Source organism: Callionymus lyra, chromosome 4, assembly GCF_982586985.1.
Source record: "Callionymus lyra chromosome 4, fCalLyr1.hap1.1, whole genome shotgun sequence".
Taxonomy (NCBI): domain Eukaryota; kingdom Metazoa; phylum Chordata; class Actinopteri; order Syngnathiformes; family Callionymidae; genus Callionymus; species Callionymus lyra.
Genome location: NC_141821.1, coordinates 22,080,974 through 22,105,721, shown reverse-complemented (window position 1 = coordinate 22,105,721; position 24,748 = coordinate 22,080,974). Strand labels below are relative to the sequence as shown.

The 24,748-nt window shown below is 38.9% G+C and overlaps 1 protein-coding gene across 2 annotated transcripts in view; it reads right to left on the bottom strand.

Annotated features, from left to right (window-relative positions):
- The window catches only part of pou6f2 (POU class 6 homeobox 2), a 98,043-nt gene that overhangs the window by 64,873 nt on the left and 8,422 nt on the right, over positions 1-24,748 (bottom strand). For both annotated transcript variants that reach the window (XM_087789199.1, XM_087789200.1), the window contains exons 2-3: positions 12,465-12,562; positions 6,072-6,291 (exon numbers count right to left, since the gene is read on the bottom strand). In XM_087789199.1, the coding sequence (XP_087645325.1) occupies positions 6,072-6,291; positions 12,465-12,562 (318 nt within the window). The remainder of the gene's footprint in view (positions 1-6,071; positions 6,292-12,464; positions 12,563-24,748) is intronic.

Below are 24,748 nucleotides of genomic sequence, written 5' to 3'. Positions count from 1 at the left end.
TTAATATTTTATTTCAAAGTTTATACTAAAAATGTGTTTAAATTCTATTTAATTGTAATTATATCAACTTTCTTAAATTAAGCAATCTTGAGCCGAGTTATTCAAATAAAGGTTAAAAAAAATTAACTGATTATTTAATTAATTTCAATACATATCAATCATACATTTATTTACTTACTTAAATACTCCTTGATTATTCTCTAGTTTCCTCACACAGTCTAAAAGTTCATTGACGCCTCTTGAATTTTCTTTGCCTTGAATTGCTTGTCTTTTAACATTTGTCCAGTGATGGACCAGAGTTCTGTCCTGGTTTCCCCTTGCCTTTCACCCTATGTAGCTGGGATCTACCTAGCTTACGGGACCATCAGATTCATTAAATAGAACATCCTGACGGTTAATCAATTTTGTATTCAACTTCATGGTCGTAAAATTAAATTAAACCAATTAAAAACCAATATAAGTCATATCATGGAACTGTGATTCCAATTTTAAACCCTGAACAATTGTCTGGAAAACATTTATTTTAAATTAACATTTTTATTCAGCAGATTGCAGGAGGTGATTTCTGATGAACAGGATGAATCTTGAGGCCTCTCACTGTGACATCTCAACCTAATCTACTGTGCCATGCAGGACCAGACACCCTCCCTAAATCCCATCCTGCCTGGTCTCCCACAACAGGTAGAGCCTCCTCGGCGTAAAGAGGTTAAATCGCAGGCTGCCTGGCGCTCTCACCTCTTAAAGGAACAGCTGCAGTCAGAGCTGGCGGCGCAGATCAAGTCTGACACGTCTAACTAGTGCGGAAACATCCGCCTCTTCCCTCAGGATCCCGCCCTTTGGTGCCTGTAATGAGCACAGTGATTTCCCTAATTTGTATCACTCCAAACACGGGCAACCTCAGGACGACACCGCCGAGAGTTTTCATCAAAACGCCAGCCGCGGCTTTGATTGGCGCTGACACCGGGTCTCGTTACCGCAGGTGAGTGGGCTGCCGACCTTTATCGGGAAGCTTGAGTGCTGTTTTGTGCTTCCTGTGGACGAGTACAGAGGAACAATGCTCTCGCCTCACCATTAAAAACTCGGCTCTCTGATGTGCGGCGTGCCTGCTTTTCTGCTGAGAGCAAATAAGATGGGGATGTGCTTATTAATATGAAAGGGCTCCAGTAAACTTGCGTCTTGTATTACCTTTGAGAGCGTCACGGAGACAAGAGAGCATCCGCCGAGCATTACGCCTTTTGATACGGCTGCTTTTACCGCTAATCAGGCTTGTTATAGAAACACCAAAAAGTAACATCGTGTCTGAAAAAGCAGTCGAGAGTACACGCTTAATTTCTCCGCTTTCCCATACACCGACTGTCAAATGTAAAGACTCAAGCATGACCCAACCTAGATTTCCCTCTGTGAAGTCAGCGGGAATCGTGCTCGCTCTGTCAGAAGAGATAACTTTCTCCCTTGTTTAGTTTCATTGGGAATTTGTTTTTACGGCGCGTTTTGCCGGCATAAATCATTCTGACAAATAACCAGTTACGCTGGTGCCGGTGTTTACAGAATCCTCCACGAAAAAAGCTGCTCTCTTCTATTTAAGCAAGCGGCCCCCACATTATAGAACAAGCCCATTACATGATAGTTATTCATCACGGTCGCAGGGCTGGAGCTGCTCAAGAACTGAAGAGTTTCTACTGATGAACTTTCTTCTTCTACCATCAACACTGTGGTGTGATGACCCCAACCTCGCCAAGACCTTCTCACTTGATCTCCTCTAATGCTGGCGTTGGCCAAAATTAGGGGCGTATTTCCATTGTGATGCACCAGTCTGGGAATCATGGGTTTGGGGAACCTTTTAGGGACCTTTATTAAACCTCTACAAGCTTGGTGACACTGGCATGTCAAGGAGTCCAAAAAATGCATTTGTATATTTATACTCGCTGAAATACACCGCCATGCCCTGGAATATATAAAATACACTTGAAAACCAAATAACCCTAATAACAAAAGATGAAATGAGACCAGAAAAAAAACTACTTTACAATTAAGAAATGAAGATGAAATTCTGGGAATGTTTCTTATGTATTAGATGTGTGGTTTAAATTTAAATGAAAATGGGCCTATTTGAGTTTTCACTCTAGCCAGCCACTATGCTTTCCTTACCCTTGACCTGATCAAGTTGACGCGCACCCCCTACAATCCTGGACAGGAAGTGATGATTTTAAACAATCATGATATGATGATAACGACATGTAGCCTAAATCAGTTATTATTGATTAAAATAAGGTCATATGACTTTAAATGCGTCTCTATGTCATCCAACAGTGTGAAGATGGAATCAGAACTATTGCGTTGTTTTGTTCTTTTCCAAGTTACATTGTTTTTTTCTCAAACTTTACACCTGTATAAATGTTTTGTGTTGTAACAAATAAAACATGTTAGCAAACCTTGGTACATACGGTTTGATACAATTAAGACCAGTTAAGGATTTTTTTTCGATTCACATAGAAAAGCAGAAACATTTAAACAGACTTCACAGTAGGCGGCTGCAGAAACAAAAGCGGACCGAGACGAGTATTTGATTTGTATTCAGATTAGTTTTCTCTAAATTGTCTTAAATTTATAACGATTTGTTACACGTTGTCCATTCCAGGTGTGTTGTGCAGCGCTGTGTTATTTAAGGTTTTTATTTCGGAGTCAAAAAAAGTTATTTAGTGAAATGAAACAAATTTATGCAGCGATCAATTCATCTCATATCATGTGATGCAGAACTGGCCGACGGGAAATGAGTTCTATGTCGATGCTATTGCCTGTCCTAAGCTTTGGAACAATCTTCCTCTCTCTTTGAGTTTGATGATCTACTGACTCCTTTAAGAAACATCTTAAGACGTTTTTATTTGTTCAGGCTTTTCCTTGATTTTCTGGAACTCTTGTTGTTGCCCTTTAAAGTATATACTTTATTGAATATTGTTTTGATTGTTTAAGCGCTTTGTGACCCTGGTCTGGAAAAACGCTATACAAATAAAAATGACTTACTTACTTACTTATACAATAACTTGTATACCATTACAAAAAAAAAGAAACATTGGTCAAAGAAAAGCCTTGATTTGACCCCCCCCTTCCAAATCTTTTCGCCTCTAATTAAGAACCAATCATTTTAATTGGTCCGTTCAAAAATGTTGACATTAATCCGACTGCTGTCTTTAGATGCCCCTTTTCATACAGCTTGATCACAACGTTTTGAAGAACATCTACCCCACCTTTAATCTACAATTGAGCGTAAAAAGAAGGAGAGCATTACTGTATGTACTGATTTGCTTTAGTAATTGAAATTAAGTCATGTAATAATAACAGGGTTTCAGCCCGAGGCCGACAAACACTGGCTGGTATTATCTCAACAACCCCTCCTCCCTCCAGCACAGCCTTATTAGAGGGTCATTAGCCGCATCATTAGCTTTAAACACTGACCGCTCCAGAGTCTCATTACGGCTCGCACTTGTCTGATCTGATGCTAATGACTTAGCAGCGTGAGTGTTGTAAAACACAGCGCTGGCCAAGTGAGCCGGCAGCTCGGCGGCGACAGCGACGTTATATTATGTGTGCGATTAATCAGGCTGGGGGCCCCCCGAAGGCCGGGGAGGAGAGGCGAGGAGAGAGGGGGTGTCGGGGCAGAGGGCAGAGCTGCAGTTGTCTGACAGAGGTGCTGTGCCAGCAGGCCTCATTCAGCCGGGCCGTGATGAAGTCCGACAGCGCGGAGTGGAGGAGCGCCACGTGGCCAGAGGGGTCTGGACACAGTCAAGACATTTAGCTTCACTCGTGACTTGTGTCACTTTCTCTCCACGGAGGTCCCTTCAACCCCCCCCCCCCTCTTCAGAGGGGAGGATGTGCGAACAGGCAGTCTGTCAGTCGGAACACTTTAAAAAAAGATCTGCCACTGAGGCATTTCTTCACTTCGGGTTTTTTTGCTCCGTCCGACGAGTTTTTAACGGCACGTCCGAAAATTCCAGACGCTTGATTTGTTTGGCGGACAATAGGGATGACTGAGAGGTGTTTGTTTTGACACCCTGACAATGTGTTGGTCCATCAGTCGGCCCAATCACACGGGCCCCTGGGTCGCCCCGGCGTGAACCGCAGAAGAAGATCTGTCGAAGTGTGAGTCAGACGGGCCTGCTGGGCCCATTATCGTCCGGCTCTGACGCAGACATTGAAGGGCCGCTCCGGCTGGAGAGACGCAGGTTTATTAAAAGCTCTGCCCAAAGCAACAGCTGCTGTTATTTATGCATGTTTGTGTCCATTAGCCTCCCTCGTCCACATTTCCTCACTCAGGGCATCCGTCCATCTCCTTCCTCCTCCCCTGCACTTTGTGCTGCTCCGGCATTATTGTAATCGCCATCCGAAAAACACACTGCTTTACATGACGCCTGGCATCTTTTTACATTAGTGCCGCTCGCTCATCCAAGATTCATGACTGACGGTCCCCCCCCATCCATCTTTCCATCTAATGGTATAAAAGAGACAATGTTTTAAACATTAAAATGAAAACCATTTACAACTATGATCAGAAGAGAACACTCGGGCATTAAAGTTTAAAGAGGCCCGGATAAGCACGGCTCGTGGATGGACAGATGAGCTGGAAAAAAAAAAGAAAAAGTGAAGCTCTTGCGCACTTTTATGCGGAGGAAAGAGGGATAAAGTGCTTTTGCGCGGCAAAACGTTGACCTGTAATAAATACGGCTCTTCCTAGAGGCGGGTTCAGGATTGCAGCTTTATGGGCTGCGAAGCCCAGGAGGATTCTTACCTGCTTAGAAGCTTTGTAGAGCATCTTTCAGACAAGAAAAACAACATGTGGCGTGACATGTTATACACTCTTCCTTCCATACACTCTCGTTGAACGAATACACAAAATATCACAAATATGTTCCCGTTAAACGCGTTTTTTTGTAATCTCAACTTGTAGAAAGATAGATCAACCTGCTACATGCTAGTGATATGAGTCACACGTGAACTGGTCATGTGACCTGAATCATGCAAGATGTCAAATCATTTAAGGTGATTATGGAATTTAAAAAAACACAGAATTGTCAAAAGTGATAGCAAAACCAGTATGTGAAATTAATTTTTGTATTCAGGAAATAAAACTGTAACCAAAATAAATCATATAAAACCGTGTTTATTCTGGTCACTAATGTCCACGTCATCATAACTCAGTACTTATTCCTAGTTTTGTATTGTTATATTTAGTTTTTTGCACATTTTGATGAGTGTAAAGCATTGAACAGTGAAACTAATATAAATAAATGTAACACTCTCTATCCTGACATTCATATCCTTACTGTGAAGTATTAAGATATGGAAATATGAATTATTACATGATGGGCTTATATCAATATAAGATCTCCATAAATTCATTGAAAAATACATTACAATATTTATCAAAAATGTATTAGTGCTGTAAAGATATTAAAGTTATATCAATCTTGCCTAAAAAAAGCTTAGAAAAGTCCTCAGCTACAAAGCATAAAGCAATGTATTGTCGTGAACAGACTTGTATTACTCATTAGATAAAAAAAAGTAATTAAAAGTGCTGTTAAGTTAACACATACAAAAGCAAATATTATACTATTCCCCAAATTAATATATACTGGATGTGACTGACCATTGTTTTCACCACAACAACTCAAGCGACACTAAAAAAAGTTAAGATTAATGCAATAAAAACATGAATTACTCTCTGAAGATATGTAGAAAACTGTTTATCTAAATATAAATTGTGAATTTGGCATATATATGTTGCAATACTGTTAAAAAAATATATTTTAGAAAATGGTTTAATGACATTAAAGCCACCTCTAACTTAAAACTACTCCATATTTGTATGATTAAAAAATCCAAACCACACAATTTGTTCACAATACCAGTTGAAAATACCAGAAAAATTAAATTGTGAGTTTGCACACATGATGTGTTTAATTGACAACTGGAGGGAAGGCAAGAATAGAATTGACAAATTTGATGGATCATGTTTGAAACTCCAAACCAGCCACAACTACACAGCGACTCTCACGGATGTCAGGGGTGTGTCTTACCTTGCAGGTTCTGAAGGGGGAGGGTCATGATGCCCCCCGCAGCAGCAGCCGCCACCAGGCTCTGGAGGTTGGTCGTGGGCAGGGAGAGGACCAGACCCTGCTGACCCCCCAGGTGACCCCCAGCGTTGAAGGGGATCAGGATGGGCTGGTTCATACCGGACGCTGCTCCAGACATCACTCCACCCACAGCGTTGGCCAACTGCTGAGCCACCAGGAGAGACTGTGGAGCAAGATTCAGACGAGACTGACTTTAGTGCAAAATCTAAAATATATCATTTTTGTAGTTCTTCACAGATTTTGTTCAGAAATGTTATATTGTGTATCATATTTTTCATTATCTATTATTTAAATTCATAATCTTTGATAAATACATGTTTTATGTCAATACAAATAAACATTTTAAGATCACCTGCTGACTTAAAAGTTATGTATTTAAAATAATGTATAAATGTATTTAAATGTATGATTTTATTAGCTAAACTTACAGAAATGTATATATATAAATGAATTGATTTGGAAACATTTTCAAGAGAATTTAGAGAAAGTACATTTTCAAAAGGACTATTTGAAATAAAGAAACTGAAGTTTTAATACATTCAAACATATTTATGAGACACTGGATAAAACATTTATAACAAAAATATTCATATCTAAATAATTAAAAAATGAAATCCCCAACTAAAATTTAATATTTTACTGTAATTTGTATTATTTCTTTATGCTTCATTTACCATGTTTTCACACTATAAGATGGACCAAAGTGAAAAGTGAAGTTGGACCTAATTGTCGTTGAATATCCAGTGTTTGTTAATCGACTGGATCAATCGACAGTAGGTCAATTCAACGACATCACTGATCAATAAGTAGCGATGGAGGAAATGTGTGCTCTGTCAGTGGAAACACACTAACAAACATCAAATCTTTACTTTCACAGAGACGACTTATGTTTCTTTCCCTTGAACGAGTCCCGGCAGCGTGGAAATGTGCCTGAAACACACGGCGAGGCGAAGAAGACAGAGCGCTACTTTGCTCTTTTGATGAGGAATAGAACGCATCACTCTCGACTGCTTCATGGAGCCCTTCATTCATATTTGTTAAAGTGGAATCGGCGCCGTCATCCCCGCGGAGGAAAAGATATGTTATCAGAAGTATAGTTGCTCTGAGATGTTTTCAAATGTGTTATTTTTTTTGTCAGCAAGTGGCTTCGGAAGTTTAGCAAAGCTATTCTCACGGAAGAGCTTCCAGTTCGAGGCGGGAAGGAAACCTACGAGTTAGCCCAGAATGTCATCTTGAATCTGATTTAACACGATCCACTCAGTTTTAAAACAGTGTCAAGGAGGATTTGCTGCGCAGGACAGTGAATTAGAGCTTGAATAGAAAGAATACTAGTTCATTGTCTTCACTCTGGCTGCAGAATCAACCAATGAGGCACAAATATCTCATGCTTGAAGAACGAATATTTTCAGACCAAAGCAATGGAAGACAGTCTTCAATCAGTGTCATCTAGAGGATCTTTGTTCTAATCTATGTACTGGAGGGTTCCTGACCTTCTTATGTTTGACTACAAAACATGTTAATAACCTATTAATGTATTAAGATATGTTTTGTTTTTCTAAAGCAGGGTTCTATTTCGTTATATTGACAGAGCGACCTTCAGATAAAAACAGCCAAAATAAAACATCATGTCGGGCAAATAAAGAAAATGTTGAAAACATATAAAATCTCAATGGCTGGTAAAACTGAGTTTAAATTCGACTTCTTTTCACTAGTTTACTGACAAATATTTGACATGAATAATCAATAAATAAAATCTTTTTTTATGTGTTGATTTAAGTGTGTCTTAAATATATATTGGACCTATTGTACTCATCAGTATGTGTCTGTTTGTACAAAACTCTCTTTTCATTGAAATAATTATATTACAAAATGTACTTAAGCCCTGCCCACAGAAAAGACTGTTTTTCTGAAGATTAAATCATGTTTACCAAAACCACGCCCACTCTGCTGCAATTGGTCAAACATCAATATTTGTCAACATGTCTCAACAATCCCAGAAGTCTCCACCTCCAAAGGACTCGTTGTATAAACAAAGCGTGATTACAGCTGCTGCAGGGGAAGTGAAGCCATTATTACGTCATAATGGACTCGGTTTTTCTAACCTTTCGTTCGCTAAGATTTCAGACGGGGGAGAACTTAAGAAATAATAAATTCAAAACATGGTTATGATGAGGAACTTGGAGAGGATGACTTCAACATTTGAAACATGTGAGTGAGTCAGGAGAGTTGGGTCCACTGCTCTAAAATAGGGGTTCCCAAACTCCATTAGGCCATGGCCTGGGATTATTATTATATTATTATTATTATTTATTGTTTATTTCCGTCCTTTTTTTCACTTTTTAATATGTATTATTTGCTCAACACTTCAGGCAATCAGAGCTATTTTTTCTTTTTGACTCTAAATCCATACTTGATGAAGGTTCATCATTTTTAATTATTTTATTTTTATTTTTTTTGCAGCAGAATCTATCATGGCAGGACTGTTGGCCTAATCCTTTTGATGTTTTTCCTGTGTGAAGAAAACTAACTACTATAACAATGCAAACAGCCAGGTTGACTCAGAGGTCACAGGTAGTGTGTTCAGGTACAATCCAACACTTCATAATCAAAAGACAATTTGCGTGTTGTATGTTCAGGGCAAATGTTTTGATTGGTTGAAAAAGCACCTCAGACGTAAGCCTTGCATGGCTCAGCCTGTATATTTATTCAGATCTCTTAAATGCAGCAGTTTCACCCACGATAAAGATAAATATATGAAGTGCTGATGAAGGAGAATGGAACCTCATCTTAAGGTGATATAAACCTCCACAGGTCTCCTCTCGTGCAGTCGACTCTCCTCCACGGCACCGACTTGACTCCACCAATGTGACCAAAGTTCACCAGCCTTTAACTCCAATTGTCAGCTTTCTGCTTCACTTGCACATGGTGCGTCCGCGGCTCGCACTGACTGGTGCGAAGACCCCGGCGTGCTCCGGAGCCTGCTGCATGTAGCTGACAGGCCCGTCACTGTGATAACCCGGTGAGGTGCGGAAAGCCCGAGCTCGCTCCGACGTACATGCCATCATTTCCAAGGAAGAAAATACAAAAAAATCTGAGGTCACATGGGTTTGAAGCACGGAGAGCAGTATCTGCTGGAAACACGTGCGCACACCTTTGTTTGTGTGTTTGTGTTGACGTGTGTTAGACGTAAAAAAACACACACATCTATGATTCTTTCTCAACATTTGCTTTGATACTCCGACGCTCCCTGAAGGCGTTTGCCATTAAAAACCAATTAATAATTGGAGAGCTTCGACAACCCTCGGAGGAGGGAAACAAAGGCGAGCCGTTTGTTAGCGGCTGGTGACATGTGTTTAATCTCTGCGTTTCTAAAACTAAATGTAATCTGGAATCGAAGCGGCATATAATCAAAGACGCTCTTTGAACATCTCATCTCCGAGTCAAACAAAATGAGAATTCCGAGCTTGACAGCGGAGACGGACGCACATGGAAGGGAATAGCATTAAAAGACAATCCCACAATTATCAGATGTAGGCCTGATTTATTTATCATTACAGGCAGCTTGAGAGGCTCGGGCTGCTGCTGCTGCACAGAAGATCAGACTCGTGCATGTTTTTTTCAAGATGGCGAGCTCTTTCAATCTTTAGGTTTGTTTGCAGCAGACGTGGTGATTAAGACTGTTCCCTCATGAGTCCACACGTCTCTCATATGTTACTTATAACCACATCATGAATGAAAAGACCCAGTTTGACCCATAAACTTGCCCAGCGTGTGCGTGTAAATGGTATATAAGTAGTATATTTAACAATAGTTATATTAATATTAAGTTAAAAAGCACTACATTTCCATTGAATAAGGAAATCTCACTCAACTGATTTAAATAAAAAAAAAGTTTTAAGGCAAATAACATGAATTTTGGGAGTAAAATTTCAGTATATAATATAAACTGTCAATAAAATATCCTTGAAAAATAAATCTTGATTTAATACAATAAACATGTGTTTCATCATTTCTTTCCATGTTCTTCTGCAAATAAGGACTTGACCTGGTAAACCTGAGTCCAAACAACATTTACAGAAAACGTGGCCAGTGTTTAAAAAGACGTTTTCGTGGAGTGACATCACAGTGCATAGAAACATATTTGTTGCTGTGATTTTAACATTAACATAGTTAAAAAACAATATTTTTAATGTTCTTTACTACGTAACTTTCCAGGTTTATAGGCAAACAATCTAATTGTACAGTATGTTAAATAAGGCTTAAAATGCAGAGTGAATATTAGCAAGCAAAGTTAATGTTTATTCAACACACACACACAAAATAGTTAGTGTATACTTCTAAACCAAATAACTACGGCAGGACCCTGTAAAAAATCAATCATTCCAATTTTAAATTCCATTTTGCAACCCAGATTAAAATTCCTCTTACAGTGCAGGTTTCTCATGGAGCTAATTTACTAAACTAAGGATACGATCTCATCCGTTTCTTCTCTCTCCATTGGATTATATGTTTTCCAATATTTGGTCGGTTGCCATATCCAAAGCTTATTGACGTCAGATTAACAGAAAACTTATCCCCGTCAACTCTTCAAACCACCTGAATCGTCTTATATTGACTCGATTGACAAGGTAGACCTAAAATAATTATTTTGAACACCAGGAAGGTTCAGTTTTATCACCTGCAGGTTCTTTATAGACCCGACTGATATCAAGTGGACTCCTATAGGGCCACTGAGCTGGACCATGGAAGGGTAAGTGGACCCACTCCGGACTGGCCGTGGTACCTAGCATGGCTGCCCATCAGGGGCCAGCGGGCTGCTTCTCTTTCCTGGCAGCTCTGGCACTGAGCAATTGCCAGTAATCACCCGGATAGCAGACTTTTGTCATCCTAACTGCGAGTGGAAACAGAATGAAGGTGGATTCATGTTGGGTAAACTACCATCGGATAATGGTTGTTGGAACAATATCCGGCTCTGGAGCGAGAATCTATCAAAACATATTGATCCTGGAACGAGAGCATTGGGTATGGCATGCCGAGCCGCCTTTGTTTTGGGTGAAGTGTGAGCTTCACGGTGACTGTTCTGACAGCATTAATATATTAGACGGCGACTGCTGAGAGGAGCCTGCTGAGGCTCTCCGGCGGTGTTTGTCTGTTTATCTATGAGCGTGTAATCTCCTAGACGTTCATTAAAGATGGTTTGTTATTCGCGCCAGCTGCTGATTGACTTCCTCACTGGGGGATTTCTCACGTTACTAACTAAACGGCCATCATCCTCTCATGTTCATCATGATGAAGGTAGACAGTCATTGAATTTTGGCTAAATGGCAAAATGAGATAAAGGTTAATTTAACATCGCCGTTGCTAATGAGCCAAGAAATCAATCAGAGCGTACGATTGAGCCGTCAACACTCTTGCAGACGCTTAGTGTGTAATTGTGTTGTGGTTTTCTACACGGAACAAGACTATCTGAGTAATATTCCTCCTGTTAATTAAAGTAAACAACTCAATTTACAACATTTGACTTCAAAATTAGTTTGGACTCACATGGAGTGACTTATTAAAAATGTTTACAAAAATTCAAAGAACCGGAAAAGACACTAATTGCCTAATTTTGCCGTTTTTTGTGTCATCAAATGAAAGTGCTGACACTGGGTGACGAAAGGAGTCAACCTTCAACCAAATTAATGCCAAGAAGGCAGAATAAAGCCACAGCGCCCCCTAATGCCAGTGGCAGTAGCCTAGTAAATTCCAACCAAGCTAGCACAGTAAGCTAATTAAAATGTAGACCAGGGTCACAAAGTGCTTAAACAATCAAAACAATACTCAATAAAAGATATACTTAAAAGGTCAAGACAACACCGAGACAAACAAAGGAGTCTCAGAAAATCAAGGAAAAGCCTGCACGAAAATGTGAAATAACTTCCTTTCTATGCTTCTAAGTCAAATAAAACCCGCTCCCTACTTGCTTATTAACTCAACATCTCTTTAAAAGTATTTTTAAAAAACTTATTCCAACACCACTCTGAAGAAATCTTAAAATATATCAGGAAAAGGGGAATTGAGAAAACCCTAATCCAATCCCTGATCCTCGAGTATAACCTAACCTTGACCCTTACTCTAACCCCTGACCTCAACCCCGACCCAAAACCATAACCCTAATCCTAACCTTGACTCCAACTCTATTGCTTTACCCAGGCTTAACCCTCACCCTAACCTTAACCCTAACCTTAACCTTAACCCTAACCCTAACCCTAACCCTAACCCTAACCCTAATGCAACCTTATCCCTAATCGTTACCATAACCTTACCCCGACAGCTAGTTTTCGTTCTTCTTACCTGGGGGCCCATGGGGTATCCTGGGTGAGACTGACCCAGCTGACTCTGCTCGGAAGGACTGCTGCTGATGTCGGACTGGACCGAGCCGTCGCGTGTCCCTGTAAGACAAATGCAGTAAGTTGAACAAAGGTCCATAAACATACAGCAGATAATGACATACAAAGGAAGCGCTGAGGGCCGTGGGGCGGAGGGGAGATGAGTATTTAAGTCTGACTTTATCAATAACAGCTGTAGCGCTGAATAAATTACCGACCTGCGGAGACTCATGGGGGGGGGGGGTGATGCATACTGGCGGGTCCCTGATGGCCTAGATTACTGCTGAGAAATGGAGCTCGGCCACAAACGCCGGGGCCATATTATTCAGCCATTTACATCAGTGAGTATCACTCATCTAAACCCACTCGCCCCCCTCGCCCCTCAGCGATGAGACACAATTAGACCTGTTTGCTGCGAGGGCAGCAGACAGGGACACGATAATAAGCTCGCTGATGGCTGCGGGGGAAATATAGAGACTGATGACTGAATATTGTATCTCGTGTGATCTCCCTGCAGGGGGGACGGTGTGGACAACAGTGATGGGGGCGGTAAAGACCCTCAAGCTTTGGCCTGAATTGTAATGAGAACATGATGATGTCACAGGTTATGCTGATAAAAGGTTATTCAAGGCAGACTTTTAAGGTGGATTGTCTTGAAGATCTAAAGATAAAGTGGGAAATAGAATCAGTAGAAGCAGGATTGGTGCTTGACCTTCAGAAAGGAAAGCAGGAAGAATAGTTAAGTCCTGGTTATCAGAAAGCTGTTGATCTGGTTGTTTAGTAAATTAATTCTAACTGTCTCCTAGTGTTGATATCAGGACAGCTTTTTTATACAAAGCAGCTACAGCAGTAGAAATGTCAGAGAATATCAATATGGCTATATATTGCCATATTTTTTTTACAACATACTTTATCTATATTTGACAGCACTGTATTGATTTTTATTTTTATTTTGGCAAATCATATTATGTGCATTAACATAGTGCTTCTATGTTTTTTTAAGTGCATGTTAAATAAAATAATGCAGTTTAAAAAATGTTTTTACAATTAAAATACAAATATTTGCGATTATTTTTGGGTTGCAAATAAACTTAAGGAACATTGAGATCCTGTGAGATCCAGGCGTAGACTGAGGACAAGAGGATACCGTTGACTCCAGCTGCTTTATTTTCATTTATTTTGGTTCCAAAACAAATGAAAGCAGTAACAACTTTTTCAGGAGTCACATGGTCTGTAAATTCAGCAACACCAGAGTCAAGTACTTAGGCAATACTACATATAGATAGTAGTACTTGTGTTTCAGATACATGGGCCTAATGTTAACTGAATCAATCTGTAAGGTTTTTGTTGTCAGGCGGCCCAAAAAGACAAAAACATTTACCTGTTTTAGGTCTTTTTGATTTGTCGTGTGAAGGGTTAGTTTTATGTTGATGTTCCTGATATCAACCTCTGAAGGCCTATAGCCTATACAGCCTATAGTGAGCACATTCTAAATATAGGTTCATGAATGGAAAGCACTGAAAGGTTCTGTTCAAAGTGATACATCCTTTTGAATCCTCTTGAAAATAAAAGTACTAATGTTCCTGTCAGTCTTTTTTCTAAGAAAGTACCATAGAAAAGCTCCTCCCGCGTGATCTCATTGCCTGTCAAGTATATTCATGCATTACATCTTAAACCACCGGCCGCCAAACAACATCATTTCATCTTTACATAAAATCCAAATAATTGGTGAATGGCATGACCTAACAAATGAACCTCAAGCGTTTGACAGTTGATGTGAAAGCTCGAGGGGGAAGCCTGCTTTCCTAGCTGGTTTCTACCTCACGCTGACTGGGCCTACTTCTTCCACGAAAGATCTACATCCTCTCGCTTATCAACATCACTACACTCTAGATATTTTGACAGGTCAGTCTCTTTTTGCCAATTATTTCAGCCATTATTGTGCACGGCCCCCACCTCTGTGCTCAGTATCTTGAATAAGGATCAATAGAAAGATGAAAGAGGACTTCACAATGTGTAATTCAGTTTCATAGCCTACATGTCTCCGTTTTGGTTATTTACTCACAGCAGAAATAATAAAAAACAAAATTCCTTCTCTTAGGAACGTCTTAACATATTCTTTAACTAACCACATAATAAATCCTGAAAATAAAGTGTAAACGTGTCAAGTACCTGGGCCTAAACCAGACCATCATCATTACATTTGACCTGCTAAGTTACTATATATTAAGTGTTTGTAGAACTAAATCCAAGTGTACTTAAACATAGATTACTGAGATCCAATAAACATCTATATCATGACCAATATTAGTGAAGTTAAGATTGCAAATGTCAACAGTTCATCAAGAAACCTCCAGTATAATTTGATGAAAGACTGTTGGAAACATAGATTCTTTTATTTCTGGTTTAAATTATATTTCATGTAAAATAAGTGACAATTGAACTCTTTAATAAATAAAGCTTTGTGCAGCAAATACTGTTCGGTTTCTAAAGACACTGGAAATCCTCATTAGTGATCAATATATTGCTAAGAAAAGGTTTTCTGATTCCCTGAATTCGTTTTTTAAACATTTCAAAATTGAAAGAAGAGCAAAAGTACAGCGTTAACACTTTGCAATATGTGTTTCCAGGTATGATATGAATAAGGAGGCTGTGATTTAAAGTAGGGTACACCATTTTTAAACATTGTTTTAACCTATAACTAAACAATTTAGTCACTTGTGAAAGATACAATACATAAAAAAACATTTTAGTGGCTAATTTGAAATGATTAGATGGTGACATGTCAATCAGACTCATATGCTATTTTCCCGACTTGTCTGTGAAAGAACAAAACACAAACTTCTGTTTCTGTCTCAAAGTCCTCTGAACTCATCAGGAATCAACTCAGTCATCAGTCCGGTACTTAACACACCGTCACATTGAAATCAGTAAACAAGTTTAAGAAAAGGGGAAGATCTTTCTGAAAATTGACTTTGCAATAGTTCCGAATTGGAAGCATTTATATTGTTTAAATTCCCAGTAAGCCAGTTAAAGCAAAGGAATAAAAGAGTTTTCATATCGTGATGTAATTGCGCGTCTGTTTTCACATCTTCACGGATCAATTCCTCCACATTAGTAGCCATTAACAAACACATTTGCTGGCTGTGTTGCAGCAGAATCTAATAATGTGCAGACAATTACAGAGTCTATTATTAAAATGAAGATAAACTCATAATGAAGGACTTCATAACAGGATCGATTCAGCGCAGATGATGATCACGGTTAATATATCGGTTGTGAATAATACATTCCTTCTGATAAACAGTGGGGGCGACCAACTCAATTCCATTTCTCCTCCATACCCTTTATTCCATCACTTCACAATAACTTCAGCCCCTCGACGATATTTGTAACATGTTTATGGCGGCGTGAGAATCGATCCTAAATAAATACAAATTCACATCTAATCCCCAGAAGGATCTGAGTGATCTCTTAAACTGAATCAAACAGATGACAGGGGAGATATCCAGTGAGTCAATCTTCAATTACCAGTTATTACCTGAATCTCTTTTCATGTTTTCAGACCCTTTTATGGGATTTCTCACCCAACGTGTTGGTGTCGAAATAGATCTATGCATTTCTCACACCGTCGGTTGTCAACCTCCAGCCATTAGACTGTCCTTAATGAATTATTAAAACCACATATTGGGAGACTGAGAATAATGCTGTATAAAAACCAACAAAATGCTTTGATGTGTGGATTAAATGCAGGTCACATCAGGGATCAAATGGAAGGAGTGGATGTATTGAGAGATGAAAGAGAACGGCCAACAGGCAAACATGTTAGCTCGCCATTCATATGATGGTCATGCCTGCCAGAGTTCTCTCAAATGTTATATTATATCTCAAAATATGTGATGTCATTTAAGCGATTAGGCTCAGTATTAACCCAAAGATGGACGATGAATAGAAGATTATTATTCTGTTTGCTATTATCATTATTATTATTAATTATTATTATTATCTGTGACCTAAGCTATGGGCGACACTGCTTTTTTCCTCAAAGTTTTTTATTTTCTTGCTGCGGTTTATTTGTAAAGAAGAAGAAAACTCAATAAGCTTCATAACATAACACAACTGTATCTAGATTTACAGGTAGGAGGTTAATAACCAGTAGAAACAGGAAAACAAGATTTTATACAACTCGGCTAACAATAAAAAAAATCGTCTTGACAGTGACTATGGATACAAAGTGGGATATTATCTGATGTACTTGTGACATGACTTGAGTGTAGTGAAGATGCCGTGCTTTCACGTAAGGTTTAATTCCAGATCAGGAAACAAAAATAGTTTTGCCAACACAATTAAGATAATTGATTCCATGTAAATTATGAAGTTTTGTAACATGTTGTCCTTGGTGGAGGTATGTACTTTCTCAGTGCTATAATACTACTATAGTTTCACCAATTTATCCAATGTTTTCACATTTTTTGTTATTTGCTGCATTGTTACATCATAACTTGAGACAGAAATGATTGAATAAATGAAGAATAATAACCGTATGCGTCTTCATCAATACATGAATACTTAATAAAAAGGGTTTTTATTTAATTAAATAAATTACACTTTTTATTCTCAATGAAAAATGATAAAAAAAAATGTCGCTCATGTTGTTTATTTATTATATTAATTTAATCTTTAATTAACCATAAATATCTCTCATTAAGATTAACAATAAAAAAGCAAAGATAACAGACAAGCAGAAACATGTGAAATAATTAAACGTTAAAACCTACAAGTATTGCGTAACAAATGACTCATACATGAGGTGATTATAAAGATTTGTTGAATCTTCGCTCGACACATAATACCTGTGACCAGTGTGTGTCCGTGTGGCATCATTTTCACAGACAATTGACAACAACAAGGATTCGTTCCTCCTTCCTTAATTGTGTGTTGAGTGTTTCGATTGGCACTACTTGTTATTCTTGTTGTAGTACATCATCACTTTCCACATTTGAAAAAAGTATGCAGAAGATAACATCATTGAGCTGGAAAACTCCTAAGTGCCAAGTGTGTGCTGCAAATATTGAGATAACTAATGTTTTTTAAAATGAAAATATATGACCTTTAATTGTCGAGTCACGGAAACGCACACATTCTCTTCCGGAGATCACGGGTGGAATTCCAATAGTTTTAATTTGATTGAGAAGTCAGATTATAACTTATCACGACTTGTGTAAAGTAGAATATATCCGAGATCCACTATTATATAAATTCTGTGTCATCGATCTCCAAAGTGGCCACTGCTGTGAGACTTTCAAAGCTCGGCCCGTCTGTGCGCGAGAGCTGGTGGTTAGAGGCCGAGGGGACGAGGGAGGGGTGCCGGGGGGGCTTTTATTCATTTGACTTCATCCAGGCCGTCTTAATGCAAGGTGCCCCAAGGACTTTCACCACAAAACAATTAGCCTGGATTTCATAAAGCAATCAGCATGGCACCTCGTCTAATGCAAGCGCTTCATACATTGACAGTCTGAAATAAAATGGGTGTTATTGAAGGCTTTGTGCTCGTGTTAGCGTTCGCATCGCTGCATTTATGAATCAATTTTTGCCCATAACAGAAGCCCGCAACACTTAAGCTATTTTAGTGCAAATGCATTATGTAAGTTGTCAAATGTACGACGGCGGCCTGGTAACGATTCAGTCTATTCACAGCGAAACAGCCGAACCTATTTTTTTTATAATGGCTCCTTTGAAACACGTCTGGCTGAGTGCATTCTTTTGGCTATTAAGATGGTGTCAATCATTTTAACACTGAAATATAATCCATGCCACAAAAGTAGGGGAATATTTTGCTCTAATAAATGGACTCGCGGTAAAGAAAATGTATTAAGTGCAGGCTTTTGTCAGATTGATCTGCGCTGTAGTGATTTGTTTATGGACATCTGCTGGAGCATAAAGGATACACACGACGGTTGATTCCATCGATACACCACCAATTGTCCCAGATTGTTTCTGGATTGATTCGGTTCACAGTGCCACGGAAAGTTTAAGTTGCATTAGTGCGGCGGGGCGGTGGAGTAAAGTGGTCTGCCTCACAACAGGAGGTGGCGGGTGACCGGGGTCAGAGTTCACAGCAGTCCGAAGATAAAGACAATTGTGCCAGAATCAAGGCCGGACCATCAAATTTAAGGTAGCCCACTGGACTTTTGGTTTAAAGTAGATTCATGTTCATGTTGATATTGTAACATACAGTTAGGGTGTGAGAAAAAAAATCAATACACCGATATATATATATAGATTATTTTACTGTATGTTACTGTATTTATATTCAACGATCACAAGGTATCTCCTAAGATTGTACCTAAAATTATGCAATTTGTTTCAAATTAAATCGCATCAAGTTGTGTCATGATCTGAATGTATCATATCGAATCATACGTTGAGCTGAAAATATTGTATTTTATCGTACAATGAGCTGAATATATCGTATCATGAGTTGAATATCAGCTGAGTATATCTTATCGAATCGTATAATGAGCTGATTATATTGTATTCCATCGTATGATGAGCTGAATATATCGTATCTTATCATGAGATTTGTGTATCACTACCCTCCTGTACAGATCTTTAAGCTCACAAAGAGGATACAGGGACATCCAGTAATACAAATAAAAAATAAAACTGATGTTGAAGAGAAAGAATTATGATAAGAGTGTTGAGAGGACAAAAGAAGGGGTAATTACTAATATCGAGCCTCCAAGAATTAAGAGAAAATCACAATCAGACTCATATTTCCTGATACAGTTTGTTAAATATATCATATAATATAAAACATAACATATTATGAAATTAAATAAAAACACAGTATAACATAATTATTAAACTATGAGACAAAAAAAAAAAAAACTTTCTGCCTGACTGACCAATTAACAAACGAATAGAAGAGAAAAGAAAAGAATAAGAATAATAAAAAGTTTATTATTCTTATAAGAATAATATTTTATATTGATACTGTAGTGAGGCGCCATCAAGTTGTTAGAAAGAAGGGACCAAGAAAAAATATCCTGGATATAATAAGTGTGACGAAATATTGAAATATATTTAATATTTGTATATTTATTCATTTAAAGGGAAAGAAAAACAACAAGTCTAAATCATTTAATTTAATTTAAACTTAGACTCAATTGATATTGAACATTATTAGAACAATATAAACTTTAAGAAACATTTTTAACGAACAGTTTTAAAGTTCTACTCTGACCTCATGAGGGCCACATTAATGCAGACCAACATGGCCCCCAGACCAGTTTGTTAAAGTCTGCTCTTGATGAGAAATTCATCAGAAATCTAGCCTAATACAAATATATGCAGCTGAAAAAATTGAAGATGGTTTTCATCAGCATTATTTTAATTTACAACACGAGAAACCGTTTCTCCATTAGTTCACTTCCTTTAATATGCTTCCCAAGTTTTATAGCGATTTATATCCCATGTTGAATGGAGGTGGCCCAAACTCGTGGCTAATTTAACTGAGAGTTTCATTTCTACCTCCAAAGCCCTTAACAATAACTGAGAGAATAATCTGCTGCCAATAACTCCAGGTGCTCTTAGTGAGATGGCTCCCACCGGAGCACGGGGGGGAAATACTCCTGCGTGGAGTCTGGGGCGGAGAAGCTGTGGGTCAATAGTGTTTCTGGGAGAAGAAAATGTCCACAGATGGACTTCCCAGCAGCTGTTTGTAACACTATTAGCCACATTACGGCGACTGTTGGCGCTGCTGAGAGGAGAGTCATTTACCTAATTAAGAGCGTCGGCGGGACACGAGGGACGCGAGGCCATCTCCCCGAGCCTTGGACATTAAATCCTTCCTCGAGTGTACGAGGGCCGAGGAGAAATTCTTCATCTATTAGATTAGATGAAGAGTAAAGGAATCATGGAGGACGTGGTACTGAGAGGATGTTACACCAAACAGAGCGATTTCTCATTATTAACACGGAAAAAACAGACTCAACCCGAGAAAAAGCAAAAAAACAAACAAATGAGTTGAGACACGAGTCTGATTTCATGTGATTAAATAAATTCACTCTAACATAATAACCTCTTAAATTGTCCCTTCTTTTCTGCTTCTGTTTGTGAATTTAGATGAAGTATATGAATCCAGAAAGAGACAGAAAATACCGTACCTCCTCATCGACGTTCTATAATAAAATTGTGTGTGGGAAGAAAAAGGTAAAGATGAAAAAATTAAATTTTAAACTCTTTTAACAAATGGTTTTCAAAGAAATGTGGGTGGCCATACTTTACTTATTTGAAGAATCTAGTTGACGTGTACAAATAAGTATTTGTGTGGGTTAGCGGTTTTTCAAAGACCTTATGTGTGATAAACTCATCAGACACAACTTTTTAACTTTGGAATCGCTTTCTTAAAAAAAAAGTAGTATCACTACACAATCATGTTATTTTGTATTTTAAAAATATTTCACAATTATAATTGGTTAATACAAGTGTTTAGTTCTTGAAATGCAGCTCACTGCAACAAGTGATAAAACCTTGAAATATTTGTGGATCCAGATGGTAATCCATCACCAGCAACATACAATAATGATCATTGTACTATTGTCAACATTTTCTAAAAGTTGAATCGAAACCGGCTCTGAACTTTGATAAGTAACAAACAAAACAAACCAAATCCTCAGCAGAGGTTCCTTTCAAAAGCTACCAGAGAAGACCCTGAATGAAGTCGGCTCCTTCTACAAAACTAAGCGACCCAGGAAGAACATATTGATCCCAGTGTCCGAGGTACGGTACCAGACATTTACAAGAAAGTTATTTATCTACAGAAGCAACCAGAGACAACATAGACTCCTCTGGTTACTTATAGTCAACATCGGCGATCAAGCAGGAGATACTTTCCCAAGCATGTTATCAGCTATAAAAGGTTCCCTAATATCACGCAGCAAGAAGAGGTCAGGTCCAGAGGACAGAGGGAGGAGAGGACGGGCCAAGAGGAGACACATGTGGTAATAGATGTCTGCACTGGTCGGTCTTTAAATGTGAACAGCGGGCAAAATAGTACACTTGCTGTCCGGGTGAACCAAGACTGGATGTGGAATCTGCATGTAAACGACGCTGAGAGCGACCGGGGCAGCGGCACTTACGCTCTCTCTGGTGGCCACAGGTCCTCGCCATCACACACGAGAGGCTGCTGCTCTTACCTGTCTCTCCCCCGGCGCCTGAGTGCAGACGGCGAGCAGAACAAGAGGGACCGGAGGGAGGTAAATTGGCGAGAAGAGGCGAAAGGCCGTTCCAAAGGTCAAGAAGGAGAGTGTGATGAAGAGGCCGGCGCAGAGGGGATGATGGGGCTGGAGAAGTGGGCTGTTGTGGTGGTGGTGGTGGTGTTGGGGGGGAGACTTTGCACATCTGCCAGGGCGTGTCCTCCTCATTCCACAAGCAATGTCAACCTGATTAGCTCAGGGTTAAAAGAGGCAAATAACAATCCAAAGTTCTTCATCCTTTTACGGCGGCACGTGACGTGAAGATGCCTTTAAAAGAGCTCTAAGCCTTTTAGGACACGGCGGCTCCTCCTCCTGAAAATACTTAAACCAAATTTCCTCTAAATAGGATTTTGCAGCGTCCAGCCAGCAGGTCTCTTGCTGACCAAAGGCCTCGCACTCCATGAATCAGCTTTACTCTAAGTGTATTAATCCTGGAGATTTGATCAAAAATGATCAAATGAAACCAGTTAAACAGATGCTGTTGTCAAAAAACCTGAGCCCTGGTTTGTTACTTAGACTTTGGCAGACTTGAGCATCTAGCAGGTGCACTGTGTGGCTTTTAAAGAGTTTGTTCCTGCAAACTATGTATGAAATTAATTTCGAGAAAATGAACACAACTCATTTAAGAAACAAAGAGAGAAAATATATATTTGTTGTTTTCCGATATTTTTTTTCTATTAAAAAATGAGAAAAACTTTAACAGGGAAGGAAAATACTTTAAATTAAATAAATGTTAAAAATGTTTATCAATGTTTTTATGTTTTTTTAAATTAAATATTAAATGAATAATATAAAATATTAAATTTACATTTTTATTTCCACAATGAGGAAATAAAATTATTCAATAAGGATAAAAAAATGTTTGCTGTTTTACTCAGAAGACAACATATGACCACATTAAAAACATTTTGGTTAAAAAAAAACTGCTGGATCATTTAACCTAATAAGAACAGGTTCAACTTTGTTTTGTCGGCGTTTTATGCTTACATAAAAGACCGTATAAAAGTTATGTTGGGAACTGATTTTGTTTTAATGGTATGCTGGAATAGATACTATAATAAAACTTTTAAAAGTAAAATTGTAAACCACTGTGTTTTACGAGGGTTCAAGAACATTTGGTTATATCAATTGGTAGAAAACTGTTTAGACACAATGCTTATTTCATTATAGAAAACATTGTTTTATATCATGATTAGAAAAAAGGATGTTTTTTTATGTTAAGTGGATAAAGAAGGTATGAAAAGCAGTTTACAAATCCAACAATCTTCCATTTAAAGTGCCAATGAAATAAGGAAACCAAATCTAAAAAAATAACTTAATAATAATTATTAAATATTTTCGAGTTCCATACTTCACAACTAAATATTTTGTTTGTGAATATAAAAGACTTGTTTCAGGCCCGACATGCTTTCATGTCATATCAATGTATTTGCAGCTCAACCTTGTCCAGACATGGTTTTATTTTATAAAAACAGTTGGCTTTATCGTCCCTGTTTTTAAGGAGCTGTGTGTGTGTGTGTTCGGTGTGTGTGTGTGTGTGTGTGTCGGGCTGGACGTGGTGGGTTAGACACTCACATGTCATCTTTGGCACATCAGCCTGAACCCCTGAGGCGCTCAAACCCTAATACTGCTTATGTCCCACTTTTTCACCCCCAAACCCCCTCCATCCTATTGTCTGTCATTGACTTATAATGACAATAGATCACACCAGCGCTCCTGCATCAATCTCCGCGAGATAACATCGTCTGATAACTCCAGCACCAGCGCCAATATTAGCTCCGCTGACTTCACACCGAGATGTGCTCCGACCTCAGCGCCGCCACTACATTTCCTCCTTATTTACACAACTGAGTAGGTAAATAATCACGCGGGGAAAGAAGCGCATTATTCGGCGGAGCGGATCAACAGCGAGGGGAGGAGGTATGCCGGGGAATAGTGCTGCTTTGAAGCCTGCAACTCTATTCTGTGGGAGAAGAAGCATCACAGTGTTATTTCACATCCTCAGATATAAAGGGAAGAACATAATAACTTCTGGAAAGCCTGGTTCTAAGATGCCCTACACCCCCCGCCCCGTCCCCCCCGTCCCCCATCTCCCGCCCACACCCCTGCCTTACACCCACTTCTCCTGCCTCAATCTTTGGTTTCAAAGGAGGCGAATCAGCCAGTAGGACAGAAGGTTATGCATTAGTACTGGTCATTGCTCAAAGAGTGAGTGTTATAAATAATAAAGGCTTGTGAAGGACACCAGGGCTGTGGGATGCATCTCTGGTTCATGCCACACAAGTCAAAGACAAGACTGTAATTTCGATTCCGAAAAATGTGACCCTTGCAGCTTCAATTACGCCTCGGCAGCAGCAGTCAGAGGATGCCATGTCTCTTTGTTAGCTTGACATGAAAGGTTTATTGATATTGGTTTTCTGCATGGGCTTTTTTCTAATGACTTCCCAACTTAAATAAAGTGTACTGCTAAAATAAATGTGTTTTTTCTCCCACAGATCTTGACTTTTCTTTGAGGGAAATAATCACATCTGGTCATATCGACACCTTCAAAAATCCAGGAGGCCCGATGACCCGGACGCTAGCTTGAGATCTTCCGTCGTCAAGATGGCTTCACATACATAAGGAAGGACATTGTTATAAACATGCTGTTTTGCCCCTGAATTAATCCAAGATAGAAAGGAACAGGATGTGTTTCCTGATTGGGAACAATCCAGGTATCCGTCTAGATGAAAGATATACTCTTTTATCAGATCAAAAGATCATCTCGTAAATACAAAAGTTGCGATTCAATATGAACATGAATATAATTTAAATTGGGCTGGCCTTGAATTTGACACATGTGCTCCAACAGATGATTGACATGTGGTGTTTTCATAATTACTATTATTTGTGTAACTTAATTAACAAAATGTATGTTTAAACATTTATTTTTTTTACAAATAGAGGTGGAGAGTGTTGCTAAGTATAGCGGGGCAAAGTAAAAAGACCA